Source organism: Oncorhynchus mykiss, chromosome 5, assembly GCF_057628025.1.
Source record: "Oncorhynchus mykiss isolate SJ-2025 chromosome 5, ASM5762802v1, whole genome shotgun sequence".
In the NCBI taxonomy this organism is placed as follows: Eukaryota; Metazoa; Chordata; class Actinopteri; order Salmoniformes; family Salmonidae; genus Oncorhynchus; species Oncorhynchus mykiss.
The window spans coordinates 39,481,470-39,495,370 of record NC_143026.1 but is presented as its reverse complement, the minus strand read 5'-3'; the positions used below and the strand labels follow the sequence as shown (position 1 = coordinate 39,495,370).

Below are 13,901 nucleotides of genomic sequence, written 5' to 3'. Positions count from 1 at the left end.
TGTGGGAGAGGTTACACTGAAGCAGAGGGAGAGAGCCCTAACACCTCGAGCAGATCTTGCTTACGGGTCCACGGCTTTATCTGTTTCTGAAGCACTCCAGTAAGGGTTGAATAGCCCGACAAAGAGGGGAAGAGGATAGACGAGAGGATGGGGTGGAGGGAAGATGGGAAAGGAAAAGAGAGCTTGGAGGAGAATGGGAGCGGGAGGAGAGGAGAAAAAAAGGGTTCCAAAAGGGTAATTTGGCTGTCCCCATAGGATAACTTTTTTTGGTTCCAGAAATCTTTTTGGTTCCAGGTAGAACCCTATTGGGTTCCATGTAGCATACAGCATATCCTACTGTATATTCTTACTAATTTATGCTTTCTGAGCATCACTCAGGGCACTCTTTTATTGGAATGAATGAGGGACATAACATCCCCCAAATTGTAAAGAGATAGGAAGGGCTACCATCTCCTCCCTCTGCCTTTACCTCTCTCTATCTTTCCCTCTCTCTTTCTGAGTTTGAAAGTCTCCTCCCTCTTCAGAGAATGGGAGCATGAGGGATTGCCTCAGTTGTCTTCAGAGAACATATGTACACCTCCCATTCTATATGTGCCTGTCTATCTCACTCCATCTCCCAGTCTCTATCTCTCCTCCCTTCTCTGCCTCTGGACCCACTGCCTGCCTCTACCACTGTTGCTCTCTGCCTGCCTGACCTGTCCTCAGGCTGAGGATAACTCATCAGGAAGAGGAGTTTGTCTAATAAAGGAACATCTACACTGGTGAAAGGTCAGTGTTTTGTTTTGCCACTTTTGAGGAGGAGATAGTTGTTGGTGTTGTTGTCCAATGGAATGACCAGGTCTGTGTGGCCCTTGTGATGTTTTAGCTGTATGCCAGGGGTCCATACTGTTGATGTGGCCATGCATGAAAATTATCATCCTTTTGTTTAGATTTTCATGTCCACGTCTTCTAAATTCATTAAAGTGCAAACAAAATCTTTGTAGCAAAATTTGCAGTTAGTTCAGAGTGTTACCAACTGGCGTTTTCAATCAAGCAATTGATTGAAAAATTAAGCCTTTCCAATGAAAGGATACATAGTTGTGTTGTGTAGGGTGCTTTTAGTTGAGTATGCAGTACATCTCTTTAAAGAAAGCGCAGTTGATTGTTTTTGTTATTCCATTATTCAGGTGCGCATACGTTTTTCCTCATCAAGTGTTTTTATGAATAAATATTCTCCAGGATAGACTGATGAGTTGCCAGGGTGTATTAGGGATGCAGATCTGCACCTGCAGGGTTCCATGCTTCTTGTGTTCAGGGGCTTTGATGCTTGTCATGGAGGGATTCACCATGGTGAAGAAATGCTAGCTTTTATCTAAGAATAAAATACTTGCTTTCTTCTCAAGATTGTGTGACTATTTTATCATGAAAACATTTGTTATTTTGACGACACACCACATGGTCCAGATTTGCTATAAGAAAAAATAAGCTATTTTTCTTTCTCTAATCTTGTCAACCGCATTGCAATGTCAATGTGAATGTCTGCATGTGTCATTTCAACTGCATGTGTCTTGTTCAGTGTCATTTAATCTCTTCTCCAGTACCTATCACCAGAGTAAGGGCTGGTCAGACCCATTGGTTCAGGTTGTCTGGCTGTCTAAAAGGTGTGTGAGACACTCCTAGTCCTGTCTGTAGTCATGACCATAAGTAATTAAGCCCCCCCCCCCTCCGGCTTCAGATTCCCACACCAGGATGCAGCGGATCCGGGAGGGCATCCACATAAGGACCATGAAGGCCAAGAGGAAAGTGGAGGACATCTCTAAGGAAGACGTCCAGGCCTTCTTCAAGAAGAACGCCTTTGTGCTCTTTACTGTAGCGGCCGTCGTTGTAGGTGAGTGAACACACACACCTCCAATACCACACCCCAGTCCACTCACACACACTCCCCTCCGTATTTATTTAGAGAGTGAAGCTAAAATGTGTACATTTGGCTCTATACACCACCATTTTGGATTTGAGATCAAATGTTTCTTATGAGGCGATCGCACTGAATGTCACCTTTTGTTTGTTTTATTGAAGTATTTGGGAAAATGCACTTACAGTGTATTAAAGTAGTCAAAGGTTGATTATTTTGTCACATACTCCTAGCACGTAATGACTACATCAAGATTGCAGCTCTACACACTTGTTGGATGCATTTACAGTTTGTTTTGTTTGTGTTTCGGGTGATATTTTTCTGCCCGATAGGAACTGAACGATGAATAATGTATTGTGTCACTCTGGAGTCGTTTTCATTTTAAATATGAATATAAGATGTTTCTGAACACTTCTACATCAATGTGAATACTACCACGATTATGGATAATCATTCATGAATAGTGAATTATGATGAGTGAGAAAGTTAAAGGAACAAAGCTCATACCCAATCAAAAAACATTCCCTGTTTTGGGCACATGATCTTTGTGCATCTATAACTTTCTCCCTCATCATTATTCATGCTTATTCGTAATCATGGTAGCATCAAGATGAATGTACAAATGCTGGAGTATCGTGCCAAATGAAAAGTTTTAGCTTCACTGTCCAAATAAACACATAGGGGAGTATGGGCCAACATACTCACGCAAACACACCCACACACTTCGAAACACATGCTCTCTTATTGTAATCCCAATCCCATAGGGAGGACTCACCTACAAACCTCATTCTAGATGTGACTGAGAGACAGATCCTCTCATTGTCATTTGCTTTATATACAGTTGCATGTTCATGTTTCAAGCACACTGATCAGCCCTTCTAATTCTCCAGGTATAATCCTTGGCTTTGCACTGCGTCCCTATAAAATGACCTACCGAGAGGTGAAGTACTTCTCTTTCCCTGGAGAGCTGCTGATGAGGATGCTGCAGATGCTGGTGCTTCCCCTGCTGGTATCCAGTCTCATCACAGGTACACCAAGTCACTATACTGATGCCCTCCGCCAGAAGCAAATTTAGATATAATAAAGACATATGATAAAGAGGAGGGGTAGACTTGGCGGTGTTTGAAAGACAGGTGTGGATGCCCAAAGGGGAAATGCCAATGGAGCTCGAGGCACAACTTTTCAGGTACTGTAACTTATGCTTTATCCATGTGAAATTTCTTGCCACCATTTTTCTCCAGATTCCCTTGGTCCTCTAGTTTTCTGGCACGAAGACAGTTACTTCATTGTGCTTCTTTGCTATTAAAATGAGGGAGGAGAGACGGGAAGGATGAGGTAGCTTTCAGTCGGAAGCCCACTGCCTGTGGGTCTGAAAGGCTGGCTTTGGGATGGGTACCCCCCTGCACTTCTACCTCCTGCTTCGCTTCACACGGATAAAAGCACGCAAAGTGCCCCTCCGCCTCTTCCTTCGTAGCTGTATTGTTTAGTGGAATTAAATGACCACCCAGCACCACAATACCGTAAGTGGTTTGGAGAGTGGTGGGGTAAGAGGTCACAGCCCAGAAAAGAGGCACACTGCCCAGGTACACAAGTGGACATGTAACTATGCCATCTATTATCTGGAGTCCTCCACAAGGTTGGGATCCACATGATGCACCCAGCTTGGTATGATGTGCAGCATGATCTTGAAACTAGACCTGGAGCAGCAAGCTCTAGTCCTTTCTCAAAGACTGAGCTTATCTGTACTGTACTTAATTTTCTTTTTAAACTAACCTCTTTTTAAATGAACCTAATTTGTGTTAACACTCACTTGAAAGAAGTTGTGAATGATTATTAAGTATATTTAGATTTGATCTCACTTGAAACACCCTAAAAATATATATATATTTTTTTGCCTTGGAGAAGTAGAACTTTGGAGAGAAAGGCAGAAAAGGAGAAGTATGTGTGGGGTACAGTTTTGTTTCATCCTCCCTCTGTCGTAACCCTTGAAAATAAGCCATGTGAGTCCTTCCTTTAGTCCTGGGAAAGTGGTCACACAGGCTTGTTTGCAGTTTCCATGGCAATGTTGTTATGGGCGCATGGCAAGTGGACAAGTTTCCCGGAACTGAGAGAGGATGTAGAGAGAGAGAGACAGACAGAGAGAGCAGCACAGTGGAACAGGTGAATTGTGGGAGAGTGAGGCGTGAAGAAGGAGAGTGGAAGCTGAAAGAGTGCGAAAGAGTGGGAGGGTTTTGTCTAATGGCAGTGCCCCCAACAGGATTAAAAGAGCACATACATCTCGCTTACACAAACAAAATACTTACTCCAGCCCACTGAATGGGGAAAACACACCAGAACGGCCCCTGACACCTTGGAAAATCCAAAGCTAACTTTATTGCAACACTTTGTGAGGTTGAGGTCTCTATAATGGCTCGTTGTCCGTCTCTCTCCCCCTTGACCTTTTTGTAAGATTGTGAGAGAGAGATGTCAGTAGGCAGAAGCTAACCATAACCATGATCTATTTTCAGATGCAGAACATCATTATTTCACCTGCCTGTATGTTTTGCTACTAGCCTGGTTTGCAATCGCACTATTAATCGCCCATTAATTTGCACACCCATTTACTCTTTCTATTAGGCTACATCCTCCAGCAGGTCAGCTTATATCTTATATATTTATCATGAGATGATAAATATCAAATCCCATTTTATTTGTCACATGAGCCGTATACAACAGGTGTAGGCCTTACCGTGAAATGCTTACAAGCCCTTAACCAACTATGCAGTTTTAAGAAAATAGAGTTAAGAAAAGATTGACTAAATAAACTAAAGTAAAAAATGAAAAAAAGAAGACAATACAATAACAATAATGAGGCTATAAATAGGGGGTACCAGTACAGAGTCAATGTGTGGGGGTACAGGTTAGTCGAGGTCATTTGTACATGTATGTAGGGGTAAAGTAACTATGCATATATAATAAACAGCGAGTAGCAGCTCGGGGGGGTCAATGCAAATAGTCCGGGTGGCCATTTGATGAATTGTTCAGCAGTCTTATGGCTGAATTCTTTGGGCCTTCCTCTGACACCGCCTAGTATATAGGTATTGGTTGGCAGTTAGCTTGGCCCCAGTGACGTACTGGACCGTACGCACTACCCTCTGTAGCGCATTACGGTCGGATGCCGAGCAGTTGCCATACCAGGCGGTGATCCAACTGGATCAGGATGCTCTCGATGGTGCAGCTGTAGACCTTTTTGAGGATCTGGGGACCCATGCCAAATCTTTTCAGTCTCCTGAGGGGGAAAAGGCGTTGTCATGCCTTCTTCACGACTTTCTTAATTTGTTGGTGATGTGGAGACCAAGAAATTTGAAACTCTTGACCGGCTCCACTTCAGCCCCGTCGATTTGAATGGGTGCGTGTTCGGCCCACCTTTTCCTGTAGTCCACAATCATCTCCTTTGTCTTACTCACATTGAGGGGGAGGTTCTAGTCCTAGCACCACACTGCCAGGTCTCTGACCTCCCTATAGCCTGTCTCATCATTGTTGGTGATCAGGCCTAGCACCGTTGTGTCATCAGCAAACTTCACGATGTTGTTGGAGTCGTGCTTGGTCACGCAGTCGTGGGTGAACAGGGAGTACAGGAGGGGACTAAGCACGAACCCCTAAGCCGCCCCCATGTTGAGCATCAGCATGTCTGATGTGTTGTTGTCTGCCCTTACCACCTGGGGGAGGCCCGTCAGGAAGTCCAGGATCCAGCTGCAGAGGGAGGTGTTTAGTCCCAGGGTCCTTAGCTTAGTGATGAGCTTTGTGGGCACTATGGTGTTGAACGCTGAGCTGTAGTCAATGAACAGAGGTGTTATTTTTGTCCAGGTGGGAATGGGCAGTGTGGAGTGCGATCGAGATTGCGCCATCTGTGGATCTGTTGGGGCGGTATGCGAATTGGAGTGGGTCTAGTGTTCCCAGGATGATGGTGTTGATGTGAGCCACGACCAGCCATTCAAAGCACTTCATGGCTACCGACGTGAGGTCTGCGGAACAGTAGTTGTTTAGGCAGGTTACCTTCGCTTTCTTGGGCACAGGGACTATCGTGGTCTGCTTGAAACATGTAGGTAATACAGACTCAGTCAGGGAGAGGTTGAAAATGTCAGTGAAGACAACATCCAACACATCAGCATAGCTTCATGAGCTAGCCAGAACGCATGGCTAACATGGCTACAAGCAATTGCTATTTCAAGTGTTGTCATGCCACTGCTATGAAGAAATGTTTGAACTATTGCACAAAGGGATAATACTGTTCTTCTAAACAACATCTCCGCTGTCTCTCCCATCTAGGCATGGCAGCGCTGGACAGTAAGGCTTCAGGAAAGATGGGCATGCGAGCTGTGGTGTATTACATGACCACCACCATTATCGCTGTCATCATAGGCATCATCGTGGTGCTCATCATCCACCCTGGGAAAGGATCTAAGGATGAGTTCATGAAACAGTCGAAGATAGAGGACATCAGCCCTGCCGACGCCTTCCTGGATCTCATCAGGTCTGCTACTGTAGGAAGAGGGTCAGGGGTTTAGTGGAGGAAAGATGCACTGTATTTTGCCATTGTACTCCTGCCTTAATATTGGAGTGTTCATTGGTTGTGATGATCGTGCTCTTTAATTTCAGGAACATGTTTCCACCAAACATGATCCAGGCCTGCACACAGCAGGTAAAGCATCTAATGACTTTGTTACTAAATGAAACAGATTTTCACATTCAATAAGCAGATAGGGAAAATGGTCTGACAAATTCTGCCAAAGGAAATGCTTGTATTGAGAGGAAACTTGCTGGTTTTGGCATTTCTGAGCAGCGATAAATCACCACCCTAAGAGACATAGAAACCCAGGACTGAGGGGGGGGGCTTTGACTTACACTGGAAGAAATATTCTGACGACTCGGAACAAATGACAAAATGTGACTTCTGCTGCCATGTGTAAATAAAAACAATTCACCAGCGGAAGAGAAGACAGGACCAACTTCCAATAGTAGCATGGTGGGGGCAGGATGGTCCGGAAACTGAGATATAGAGGCTGCTGGGGCAGGACCAACTTCCAATAGTAGCATGGTGGGGGCAGGATGGTCCGGAAACTGAGATATAGAGGCTGCTGGGGCAGGACCAACTTCCAATAGTAGCATGGTGGGGGCAGGATGGTCCGGAAACTGAGATATAGAGGCTGCTGGGGCAGGACCAACTTCCAATAGTAGCATGGTGGGGGCAGGATGGTCCGGAAACTGAGATATAGAGGCTGCTGGGGCAGGACCAACTTCCAATAGTAGCATGGTGGGGGCAGGATGGTCCGGAAACTGAGATATAGAGGCTGCTGGGGCAGGACCAACTTCCAATAGTAGCATGGTGGGGGCAGGATGGTCCGGAAACTGAGATATAGAGGCTGCTGGGGCAGGACCAACTTCCAATAGTAGCATGGTGGGGGCAGGATGGTCCGGAAACTGAGATATAGAGGCTGCTGGGGCAGGACCAACTTCCAATAGTAGCATGGTGGGGGCAGGATGGTCCGGAAACTGAGATATAGAGGCTGCTGGGGCAGGACCAACTTCCAATAGTAGCATGGTGGGGGCAGGATGGTCCGGAAACTGAGATATAGAGGCTGCTGGGGCAGGACCAACTTCCAATAGTAGCATGGTGGGGGCAGGATGGTCCGGAAACTGAGATATAGAGGCTGCTGGGGCAGGACCAACTTCCAATAGTAGCATGGTGGGGGCAGGATGGTCCGGAAACTGAGATATAGAGGCTGCTGGGGCAGGACCAACTTCCAATAGTAGCATGGTGGGGGCAGGATGGTCCGGAAACTGAGATATAGAGGCTGCTGGGGCAGGACCAACTTCCAATAGTAGCATGGTGGGGGCAGGATGGTCCGGAAACTGAGATATAGAGGCTGCTGGGGCAGGACCAACTTCCAATAGTAGCATGGTGGGGGCAGGATGGTCCGGAAACTGAGATATAGAGGCTGCTGGGGCAGGACCAACTTCCAATAGTAGCATGGTGGAGGCAGGATGGTCCGGAAACTGAGATATAGAGGCTGCTGGGGAAGGACCATATAAGTAATGGGAGACCATGTCTACGGGGGGCTAAACGCTTTGTGGTCCAGACAGGGCTGTCAGTGAGTCAGCTGGACCTTACAGAATACTACTCCAGCCATACAGAGGCCTATTGTTTAATTCATGAGGTTGAGGTGAGCGGAGCAGGCGCCTTTAGACTTTTTTGCTCTCTAGTCTGACTACAATCCCTCGATACCTTATCTATCAGCTTGGCTTTTTATGAGCTCTACTGAATAGATGGCTGAACGATTATAAAGTAAACATTACAAAAGACAATATTTCAGTACAATTTTCACCAAAGGAGATGACATGCTATCATCACTTTAACGAGACAATGTTAACCCATCACTTACGACAACTGGCTCTTTCCCTCCAGTTCAAAACCAAATACGGGAAGCGAATCGTCCATGTGACGATGACAGTGAACGACTCTGTCTTCAACCTGACCAACCTGACCGAGCAGATCACCAGGGAGGAGGTGATCCCCATCCCGGGCACGGTGAACGGGGTCAACGCCCTGGGGCTGGTGGTCTTCTCCATGTGCTTCGGCCTCATCATCGGCAACATGAAGGAGCAGGGCCAGCCCCTCAGGGAGTTCTTCGACAGTCTCAATGAGGCCATCATGAGGCTGGTCGCCATTATCATGTGGTGAGTATTTGGTGTGTGTTTGTGTGTGGGTGTTTATAAAGATGATGTGTGTGTGTGTTATGATGATGGTCTTATAATCCCCATTTTCATTAGGTGAGTGTGTATGTGAACCCCATGCATCTGTTACAGAGAAATCTTTCCATCTATGCTTTGGAAAGCTAAGTCTATGGAGTCCCTGCAGAATTGGGGCGGTACTATGTTTATCTCTCCCTCTCAATTCAATCAAATGGCTTCATTTAGCCTCTTGCTTGAGGCATTGCTGTGAATTCTCTAGTAACTCTATACAGGTGAGATCTGATATAGGTATTTAGGTCTACTGAGATAATTGCATGAGAACCACCTAATAATTGGCCAACACAGAACTGCCTCAGGACATAACTTCCTGATGCTAAGTGGTTGCACAGCTGAATGACAAGGCTTTGCAATCAAAACCAGTGACATGTTCACTGTGCCAATTAAATCAAAATATTCCCAGTCAGATATCTGACAGATATACATCAAATTGTTTATGAATAAAGGCAATTTCATAGCCTGTGCTTGCAGTCTCACAAGGCACTGATGGTTTCACTAATTGTTTTCCTATTCAGGCCTATTACACATACAAATTAGTAAGATCCCGAGAATGTAGGGCCATTTGAACTGTGACCTTATCCTTCCCTGGCATAACCCCTTCTCCTCCCTCTGCTCTACAGGTATGCCCCAATCGGTATCCTGTTCCTCATATCGGGGAAAATCGTGGAGATGGATGACATCACTGAGATGGGTGGTCAGCTGGCCATGTACACCATCACGGTGATCATAGGCCTTTCCATCCACGCTTTCATCATTCTCCCAGGCCTGTACTTCGCCATCACACGGCTGAACCCCTTCATCTTCATCATGGGGCTAGTGGAGGCCCTCATCACAGCCCTGGGAACCTCCTCCAGGTAGGTTCCCCGAACACTGCTGCCATTCTCCCTGGTCTACTCTGACTACCGACACTGTAGCCATGCCTCACTTGGCCGACTCATATCAAAGTAGTAGGGCCAGGTAGAGCTTCCTGCTCAGATTGTGTGGTTCATAAAAACCTATGAGGCATCATCATCCCCATTAGTGGGATTACTTACGTTTGTTTATATGGCGAATACGGATAATAGATTTAATAGAAACAACAACAACTCGCCAAACTCAAACACTACCTGTTTCTCTCCATCTTTATCTCAGCTCAGCAACTCTGCCCATCACCTTCAAGTGTCTGGAGGAGAACAACAAGGTGGATAAGCGCATCACACGGTTTGTGTTACCGGTGGGCGCCACCATCAACATGGATGGAACAGCACTATACGAGGCTCTGGCAGCCATCTTCATAGCCCAGGTTAACAACATGGAGATGAACATAGGTCAGATCATCACAATCAGGTGCGAATGAGTATCCAAGGTTTATAAGCTAAGGTTTATGTTTACAGAATCAAAGGGTGTTGATATGTTTACAATTAAATTACATGATTTATCAAGATTTATTAACGTGTCATTTTCTGTTATCAAACAGCATCACAGCCACTGCGGCAAGTATTGGAGCTGCTGGGATCCCACAGGCTGGACTGGTCACCATGGTGATTGTGCTGACCTCTGTTGGACTTCCCACTGATGACATCACCCTCATCATTGCGGTTGATTGGTTCCTGTGAGTAATTTTTCCCATTTTCAGATTGAGAAATTAGAATAAATTAACTATATTTTCTTAATGATTAGGCTACTATGGTGCAAATCCACATACAAGTTTTTGTGAAATACAATTTGTCTAATGACCTGAACTGAAACGAAAATCATTTATCTTTCATTTTAAAGGACAAACTTTTTATCAACTACAACCCTTTGACACTAGTTCACCAAAATTACATATTGGTTTCCTTACCCTGTAAGCAGTTTATGGACAAGGTATGACAGCAATCAATGTTTTGGTTTAGCTTCCCAGTCAATGTTTACAAATACTAATATTTTAGCATTTGTGGCACAAATCCTATTCAAGTCGTGATCGATATTAGCATTTCAAAAGTCCAAAAATATCTAAAGTTGAATGTGAAGCTCAACAAAGTCACTTATAGATTATTTGAACATGATGTGTTAAAAATGCTAATATCGGTCCAATGACTTGAATGGGATTTGTGCCACAAATGCTAAAACGTTAGCATTTGGAAACAGTGCCAGGGAAACTCAACCAAAGCATGGAATCCTGTCATACCTTGTCCATATACTGCTTACAGGGTAAGGAAACCAATATGTAATATTGTAATTTGGGTGAACTATCCCTTTAACTACTATCCCTAGGGTCTTGGTCCACTTTTTTTTTTGAATTACATATTTTTTTGCAATGAGTTTTAACATAGAAACATAATTAGGTTGCCCAAATTAATAATTTCAATTAGAATCCCCTTCACATAAATTACACAGCTAATTGGGTAGTGAGAAAAAACCCCACTCTCCTTAAACTAGGATGGACGGAATGTGAAGACAGAGTCAAAGCTTCATTTACTGAAAACATGGATGTTTCTCACAGTGATTAGAATATGAGATAGCCTATAGAGAGTGCTCTGATTACTCTTTCACAGTAGATGGTAAATATCCCTGTTGATAGCGCTGTGGCCAATTTTCCCATCTACATTATTTTGCTGAGAATTCTAAAGAGTTTAGTTTATCTTTCAACAAAAGCAGAAAATAGGTGAAGGTTTTGAGTTGTTGACTGTTCCATTTAACATGACCAAACGTCCCAGGGGACATAGTGTTTTATTTTCTAAATGAATGAATGTCCCGCAACCCTCTCTACCTCTCCTCCAACTGTATATGACTCCCTCCCCCTGGTTAACCTTTTCTTCTTCCCTTATTTCTGGGTTGCAGTGACCGGCTGCGTACCACGACAAACGTCTTGGGCGATTCCATTGGGGCAGGCATTGTGGAGTTCCTATCTCGACACGAGCTGCAGGCCAAGGATGTGGAGATGGGGAACGCTGTACTGGAGGAGAGGAAGAAACCATACCAGCTCATCTCTCAGGAAAACGACTACGAGAACGCCAAACGTCCGGGCACTGAAACCAAGATGTAGCTCAATGCTCACACACATATACACGTTTTGGTTTAGTTTAGTTTTTATTCTTTGTCATATTTTTCCAGTTATTGCCACTGTGCCATATTTCCTTTCCTTTGTTGTTTTGTCATTCATAAAGTCCCTTTTACAAACAAACAAATAATTATCTCCCTGAAGTGGCCCAATCAAATTGCTTACATCTGCTGCCGCTCTACAAGATAGATAGGCTTCCTGTTTTTGTGGTTTTTCTGGCTATTTTTGTGTTGAGTTAAGTCATCTTGGCCTAGAATAAGTACGTGGTATAATGGTATAAGTAAGGAGGAAGTTGATCAGGGCGTTGGTGTCAGAAAGGTATTTTGTAAAAAGATCGAAAGACAACATATGTTTGAATGACTGAACAAGCGATATCCTTCACAAAATGCAACAGAGAACACATTTCATTTGATACTAATGACATTAGGCCCTAACATACACTACATGGCCAAAAGTATGTGGTCGCCCCTTCAAATTTGGATATTTTAGCCACACCCGTTGCTGACAGGTGTATAAAATCGAGCACACACCCATGCAATTTCCATAGACAAAAATTGGCAGTAGAATGGCCTTACTGAAGAGCTTCGTGGCTTTCAATGACTTTCAGTGTGTCACCATCATAGGATGCCACTTTTCCAGCAAGTCAGTTTTTTTCAAATTTCTGTCCTGCTAGAGCTGCCCCAGTCAACTGTAAATGCTGTTATTGTGAAGTGCTAGGCCACACAAGCTCACAGAATGGGACCAGCAAGTGCTGAAGCGCGTAGCACGTAAAAATCGTCTATCCTCGGTTGCAACACTCACTACCAAGTTCCAAATTGCCTCTGGAAGTAACGTCATCACGTGAATTTTTCGTCAGCACAACAACTGTTCGTCAGGAGCTTCATGAAATGAGTTTCCATGGCCGAGCAGCCGCACACAAGCCTCAGCTCACCATGCACAATGCCAAGCTTTGGCTGGAGTGGTGTAAAGCTCGCTGCCATTGGCTTCTGGAGCAGTGGAAACCGCGTTCTCTGGAGTGATGAATTACGCTTCACCAACAGTTTAGGGAAGGCTCTTTCCTGTTTCGGCATGAAAATGCTCCCCGTGCACTAAGCGAAGTCCAAACAGAAATGGTTTGTCGAGATCAGTGTGGAAGAACTTGACTGGCTTGCACAGAGCCCTGACCTCAACCCCATTGAACACCTATGGGATGAATTGGAACGCTGACTGCGAGCCAGGCCGAATCGCCCAACATCAGTGCCCGACCTCACAAATGCTGTCGTGGCTGAATGGAAGCAAGTCCCCGTATCAATATTCCAACATCTAGTGGAAAGCCTCCTCATAGCAGCAAAGGGGGCACCAACTCTATATTTATGCCCATGATTTTGGACTGAGATGTTCGACGAGCACATGTCCGCATACTTTTGGCCATGTAGTGTAAATGGCTTCTGTGGAAATATAAACAACTTCTTATCGTGGGTTCAATAAAGAGTAATTTAAATTTAAAAAATGCACAGCACTTGAGGATTGTTATTTATTATTTTCCCTTTCTTCATGCTGTCAATATGACAACTCCAATTTTCTTTTTACTTTATTAGGATTTAAACAATTTGGGAAGTTGGTGCTGTGATGCTGACAATATTGTTAAAATGTATATGAGGTGTATCCAACAATCCCATTGTTATCACTATACAGTATATTTACTATTTTGTTGCCGGCCCTAAGACAAATTAGTATTTGAAATATCCTTCACTATTTAGTATATAATTATGTTAACATAGCAGGTGTATAAGATTTTTTCTGCCTGTAGAGAGATTGTATGACACTATTGTGTAAATGAACTATAGAATACAGTTAACTTGATACTTGTTTACTTGAATGTGTTTTCTTTCATCTAAATGTTGAAAGACATTCATTTTTTCAGGGCTGAAATGCCACTCCAAAGCCTTGGAAAGTTAAATCAAGGAACACAATGTGTGATAAATAGAAACTGTGATTTTATTTTTTTCCCTTTATGGTTTCTGATATTGTTGTTCACTTTCTGTAAATGCATCATTTGTGGTGAAAAGGGAAATAGACTGTCAGATCTGTCTTTGGTGAATACAATTTTGAATAAATGTTTTAAAGGAATCAGGGTTTGATTTGGGTGATTTGTATTCAATGACACACATTCAGTAATAAACAGTTACATAACATTTGTTATATAAATGATAACTGTGG

At 44.0% G+C, this 13,901-nt stretch overlaps 1 protein-coding gene across 1 annotated transcript; it reads left to right on the top strand.

The window, feature by feature from the left end:
- Positions 1 to 420: 420 nt before the first annotated feature.
- On the top strand, positions 421 to 13,811 carry LOC110523776 (excitatory amino acid transporter 1). Its single transcript, XM_021602785.3, has 10 exons — positions 421 to 768; positions 1,715 to 1,867; positions 2,782 to 2,919; positions 6,200 to 6,404; positions 6,530 to 6,572; positions 8,337 to 8,608; positions 9,301 to 9,534; positions 9,812 to 10,006; positions 10,137 to 10,271; positions 11,483 to 13,811. Exons 2-10 carry the CDS (start codon positions 1,729 to 1,731, stop codon positions 11,685 to 11,687), a joined length of 1,566 nt encoding a protein of 521 aa, XP_021458460.1. The 5' UTR covers positions 421 to 768; positions 1,715 to 1,728; the 3' UTR covers positions 11,688 to 13,811.
- Positions 13,812 to 13,901: the final 90 nt, after the last annotated feature.